The 6,341-nt window shown below is 42.0% G+C and overlaps 2 protein-coding genes across 2 annotated transcripts in view; one reads left to right on the forward strand and one right to left on the reverse strand.

Moving 5' to 3' along the window:
- Sdcbp (syndecan binding protein) overlaps positions 1-4,588 on the reverse strand; it is a gene marked incomplete at its 3' end in the record, with an annotated part of 38,182 nt that extends 33,594 nt beyond the window's left edge. Inside the window, exon 1 of the mRNA XM_023717685.1 lies at positions 4,461-4,588. Within this exon, the coding sequence (XP_023573453.1) occupies positions 4,461-4,588 (128 nt within the window). The remainder of the gene's footprint in view (positions 1-4,460) is intronic.
- Positions 4,589-4,921: 333 nt separating this feature from the next.
- The window catches only part of LOC101569463 (cholesterol 7-alpha-monooxygenase), a 38,614-nt gene continuing 37,194 nt past the window's right edge, over positions 4,922-6,341 (forward strand). Inside the window, exon 1 of the mRNA XM_023717686.1 lies at positions 4,922-5,099. Within this exon, the coding sequence (XP_023573454.1) occupies positions 4,937-5,099 (163 nt within the window). The 5' untranslated portion in view covers positions 4,922-4,936. The remainder of the gene's footprint in view (positions 5,100-6,341) is intronic.

The following is a 6,341-nucleotide window of genomic DNA, read 5'->3' on the forward strand; positions in this document are numbered from 1 at the left end:
CAGGCGCGCGGGTCAGCTGACCGGTCCCCATGGCGACGGGAGGGGGCGCACGGGTCAGCTGACCCGGTCCTCAAGGCGACGGGAAGGGGCGGCGGGGCGGCCCGAGCGGGGCGGGGCCGGGGCCAGGTAGTCCGCGGCTGCCCTCTCCTCTGCCTCGGGGCGCCCCGGGCGCAGCGCGCGGCAGTGTTCCCACTTGGGTGCTTAGCTCCGGTCGCCTCCGACGCGGCGAGGTCGAAGTGCCCGCCGCTCGCTGGAGATTTCCTGCCTAGCGCTCGCCGCCGCCGCTTGCCTCCCTGCCGCGCGAGTCCCCGGGACCTGCCAGCCGCCCCGCTCGACCCCCTGCCGTGTGTCTTCCAGTTCTTGTCTTACTGTTCTTGGTCACCTGCGCTAATGCCTCCTGCTGTAGGGCGCTGTGTGTGATGGAGCGTGAAGACAGCCGTGTGCCGACACCGAGACCCCGTTGTAACAACGCTGTGCGCATTGTCTTAGCAACAACATCCTATTGTAAAGAACCTGAATATTACCTGTTTTCAGCTGTCTTGGAATACCGTGGAGTCCTTGATGAAATGGCATTAACATACTAGGTAATTTATCTCTAGCAAAATTACTTAGTAGCACACTTTTAGTAAAACTAGCAAAAATCTGAGCATAAAAGACATGATGAAAATTGCCCTCAAAGAGTTTATGGATTATGTGACAAATAGGTATTTAAAAACAATTACCGAATAGACAGAAAAGGAAAAAATAAAACATTTTTTCACTGATAGGACTGTGTGTACAGGAAATCCCCAAGAACTGACAAAAAAATAAAACGGATTAAAAAAAATTATAAGAAGATTGCAGGTACAAACCTAGTATATAAAAGTCAGTTGTTTTCTGTATGTATCAGAAATGAGCAGTTGGAATTTGAAATTAAAAGCAATACTCGTTATATTAGCACCAAAATAAAATGAAATCGATGCAAATCTAATAAAATGTGTATAATATCTATGTAAGGAAAACTACAAAATTCTGGAGAAAAATCTAAGATCTACACAATTTAAAAGTTATTCATTGTTCATGGATATGAAGCTTCAATATTACAATAGTAGTTATTCCCGTTGATCTATAGATTTAGCCCACTCTAAAAATTGCAGTAAGTCATTTGTATTAACAAACTGACTTTAAAGATTATGAAAAAGCAAAAGGCCCAAGAGCCAAGGTGATAGTGTACTAAAGAGAAAATACGATGTCTGACTAATGGTTTTAGTTTGCCCACTGTAAGAAGTTACCAAGGAACGGGTGGCCTAAGTACCATCTTTAGCTCTCACAGCTCTACCAGCTAGGAATCTCAAGATCTCGCCCGAAGAGCTGAGGCCTGTTGAGGGCCCACTTCCTCATTTGTAGTGGTCATTTTGCCATTGACTATTCTTGTGGCAGGTAGTGAGAGAGAGGGAGAAGGAAATAGGGAAGAGAGAGAGTGCTTTCTACTGTCTGTTCTCCCCGAACCCCAACTGGAGACCGGCTCTCGCTCTGGGATTCTGGCTGATTTTGATCTATGTAGCTCACCTGATCCAAACTCTCGGTGAGTGTCCTGCCCCAGCCTCTCTAGTGCTGGATGGCAGGTGTATGCTAGCAAGCCTGGGTTGCCTGGCTCTTCTTAAAAGGGCTTTAACCCTTCTATGAAGCCTCCACACTCATGATTCATTTATCTTCCAAGGACCCCCTTTCCACATACCGTCATACGTACTATGTAATAGGCTTGAACTTTGGGGACAAGGACACAAGCCTCTTCAGAATTTGCTATAAAACTCTGTCATCCAGCTAGGCACTGTGGCAAATGCTGCAGCCCCAGCACTCTGGGAATCTGAAACAGAAGGAGCACAAATTGAAGCCCAGCTGAACAACAGCAATTTAGCAAGATCCTATCTCAAAAAGAAAGAGGAAAGAAGAGATTGCTCAGTGTAAAGGCCCACAGCTCAATCCCCAAGACTGAAAAAAACCAAAAACTATAGTAATCATGAGAGATTGTTTAGGCAAAAATAAACCAATACATCAATGGAAAACAATAGGAACAACAAAAACAAATACAAAAGTACATTGAAAATATCTTTGAAAGAGAAGACTGTGGAAGGAGAAAAAGGCCTCTGCTGGGATGTAGCTTGGGTGGAGTATGTGCTTAGCACACATGACTGCCTGGGTCTACTCCCAGCATCGTGAAAGTGAAAAAAAGAAAAGCCTTCTTTAAAAATGTGTTCTAAGAACAAACAAACAAGTGTTTTAGAACAACTGAACTTCTGCATGTAAAAAATGAATCCAGACATAGATCTTACATCTCTTATAAAGTTTGTCTTGAAAAGGATAAGTCTAAATTTAAATTGCAAGACTATAAAAAAAATTAGAAGATAATAGAGGAAAGTCTTAGTGACTGGGTTTAGCCACAAGTTTTTACTTTTTTATTTTTATTTATTTAGTATTTAGGCTCTAAAGGGTCTCACTATGTACAGCAGACCCACAGTGCTCCTCCTATGTTCAGCCTCCCAAGTGCTGGGATTACAGGTGGGCACTACCACACCAGTCTCAATCAACATCTCAGCGCACCCCGGGGGCAGGGCTGGCAGGGCATGTCGGGGATCGAACCCCAGCTGCTGTGCTCTGCCTAAGCAGGTGCTTTAATCCACTGAGCTATCTGGCCGGCCCTTCCACAAGTTTTTACATACAACATGAGAAGCAACTCGTAGAAGAAAAAAACTGACAAGCTGGATTTTTTTAGAATGAAAACTGTTTTCTCTCTGAAAAACAATGTCAAGAGAAGACAGGTTACAGACCAAGAGAAAATAATTGAAAAAAAAATCTATTGGGCAATCTGTATTCAAAATATTCACGTAACACAATCCCAAACAACAATTAGAATCCACAACAATTAGAAGTAAGACAATTAAAAACTGGGCAAAAGATGTAAACAGACATCTCACCAGAGAAAAGCTAAACAGAAAATACATATATGAAAAGTTCAGTATTATATAACATTAGGGAACTGCAGATTAAAATGAGATAGCACACTATACGCCTGATACAACAGCTAAAGCCAAACACTGGCAACACCAGATGTCTACCAGGGTGTGGGGCAAGGAGATCTTTCACTCCTTACTGGTGGGAATGCAAACTAGTACAGTCTCTCTGAAGATGGTTTGGAAGTTTCTTACAAAGATAAATACAATCTTTCCATGTGAATTATTAATCATGTTCAAATGTGTTGGTTATGTCCAAACTAAAACTGAATATGAACACTGACACAGTTTACTCATAACTGCCCAAGATAGGAAATAACCAGGATGCCCTTCAGTAGGTAAATCAATAAGCTGCGGTACATCCAGATATTGCCATAGGTACTAAGCTGGCACTCTTACAACACCAAGGAATGGAGTCACAAGCCAAAGGAGGAAGTTAGAAGTATTTTACTGAAAATAATATTGAGAAGGATAGTTCTTGGATTTCCCGGAGGGGTCCCAAGTGAGTGACTGTCCAGGGCCTTTGTCAAGGGCATTTTATTACAGCAAAATCACAGCCTGGCTAACTACAGGTTAAACTACAATTACCCTGTCGGCTTACAGGTACAGTGCTTAGCTAATACTGGTCCAACAGGGAAGCAAGGCACATAGCAAGGGTCTATGGGAAGAGCTTGTCTATAACTTTTAATGTAGAAAGAACCAAGACATTTCTGGAAAGGGATGGGAGTATGGGCCAGTATGCTTTGGTTGCCCACCATGTGTTGGATGCACTATTATAGGCTCACAGATAGGGTTAGTTACAGTACAATCTCAAGCTGCTACTTCTCTAAGGAAGCCTGCACACAGGGGTGCTTCAAATTTGTCCGCAGCCACAATTTTGCATGTGTCATCTTTTGCACTGACTGCCTCAAGGGCCCAATTGCTCTCTGGTTGCCTGTTTGCTATCTAACTTACATGGAGTGTTATTCAGCAACTAAAAATGAGCTATCCAACCACAAGATGTGAGGGCCTCCTCAAGGATTTTGCTAAATGACAGACAGTAGTGTAAATAGCTACATATTGTGTGATTCCAACAATAAAACATTCTGAAAAAGGCAAAAATTATAGAGTTAAACAAGAAGACTAAGCAGGTGAAACACTGGGTCTTTTTAGCTATAAAGGCAGGTGTGTGACATCATGCATTGGTCAAAAATCATAGGGTAGTAAATATATTTGGTGTTTGTTGTATATTCAGTGTTTGATCTAAACAGAAATGCTTGAAGTTTGAAAAATGTTTGATGTTTCAAAAAATGTAAGGAGTTTCTTGAGTGAAGCATGGTCAAGAAGTTTCAAGAGGGAGGCTGGCCCTCAGTAACACCAAGCATGTGATCAGGGCTGCAACTTTTGGCTCACACCCCAATTCCAGGAAATGGAAACTGAAGTAAGAGTTTATGCACTTGGCCAATGACTTGATGAACCATGCCCACATACCCGCATGAAACTCCAGATGAAAAAAATTCTGAATCCCAAGGCTCACGGGGGAGGTATGCTAATTCCACAGAGGCAAAAGTTCTTGCTCTGATGATCCTTTTTAGAAAGCACTCAATGTACTTCTTCATCTGGTCATTTGTATCCTGTACTATAAACCTGTAATCATAAGTAGAGTGCTTTCAATAAGTTCTGAGTCATTCCAGCTAATTATTGAATCTGGAGAGGGGTTGTGAGAACCCCCAAATTTGCAGCCAATGTGGATAACATGAACACCCCAGATGCAGCTGCAAGTAAGGGCAGGTTTTTATTGACTGTGATGGTTCATCTTAGTTGTAAATTTGCATGGAGATTAGTGAGACACCTGCTGTGTGTGAGGATGTCTCCAGAGGTGACGGGCAGGTCTGCCAGCAAGCTGAGGGGGGAAGACCTGCCCTCACTGTGGGTGGCTCCATCCAATAGCTCACAGTCTGGGTGGGATGAAGTGGAGGAGGAAGTCAGCGTGCACTTACGGCGCAACTTTGCCTGAGCAGATCTGTCTTCTCTGCTGCCATCACCTGTGGACGGCGGAATCCAGTTTCTTCAGCTTTTCCAAGCACACTGAGCCGCTTCTGGACCCTCTGGCTCTTCAGTTTGAAGAAGGTATTGGTGGGCTACCCTATATCCTATCCTGTAATCAACCTGCTAATATGCATATACACATATATATTATAATATTTCCATTGGTAGAATAAGTTTACTCTATTGATATGTTTATCCTGTTGAACATATATTCTACTGATAAAATATATGTTTATTCTATTGAATGTATTGAATATATATTCTTTTGGTAGGGTCCATATATTCTATTGCTAGGACATATCTGTTGCCTGGAAAAGATGTATGTGTTTATATTTTACTAGTTCTGTTCCTTCAGAGAGCACTAACGTTGCAAAGATCTTGTCCATCTTGTTAAACTGATTTCTAGAATACTTGGTTTTTGACAGAGATGAACACATAGTACAACACCAAGGATGGACTCTAAAATATGGGTTTAGTTACTACAATTATGTTAATGCTGGTTCAATTATTACAAACATACCACATTAATATGTTTATAATAAACTATGTGGGATAGAGGGTACATAAAGGAACTCTAGTTATAGATCATTTTATGCAAACCTAAAACTAATACTATTCTACAAGTAAAAATATAAAAATTTAAAATAATTACACACACAAAGTTGAAATGGATATTTGAGGAAAAAGCTCAGGAAACTAAGAAAAAATATTATGAAGGATCAAAAGTAGTTTAGGAGTTCAAAGAATGCTTCCTTAAAGATATGACTTTTAGGCTGAAGAGTAGGAATCAGCCAAATAATAAAGGGGAAAATAGGCAGGGAACAACAAATGCAAAAGCAGTAGAGTTAATTGTTAGTGCACTTCAGGAGCTGAGAGGTCATCATAAACACCAGGGTAAGAGAAGGAGTGCTTCAGATGGAGCTGAACAACTAGGGAGAATGTGCTGAAACCACTGAAAAAGACTACGCGATTGGAGTTGTATTTAGAATGTTTACTCCGTCCATTGCTTGGAAGATGGGTTGAATGTGGAGATGTGTGTGCTATGTTTTTTTGTGGAACCAGGGATTGAACTCAGGCCCTTGCACTTGCCAGGCAAGCACTTATTCTACTGAAACATCTCCCCGGCCCCTCGTGCTATGGTTTAGATGTGGTTTATTTTCACAAGATTCATGTGACTGTCCCCAAGGTGCTGGTATTAAGAAGTGTAGAGCTTTTAAGAGCGAGAGAGAGAGAGAGAGAGAGAGAGAGAGAGAGAGAGAGAGAGAGAGAGTCAGACAGACAGACAGACTGACAGACAGACAGGCACAGAGACAGAGAAGAGAG

This window comes from Octodon degus, unplaced genomic scaffold (genome assembly GCF_000260255.1).
Source record: "Octodon degus isolate 3935 unplaced genomic scaffold, OctDeg1.0 scaffold00054, whole genome shotgun sequence".
Taxonomy (NCBI): Eukaryota; Metazoa; Chordata; class Mammalia; order Rodentia; family Octodontidae; genus Octodon; species Octodon degus.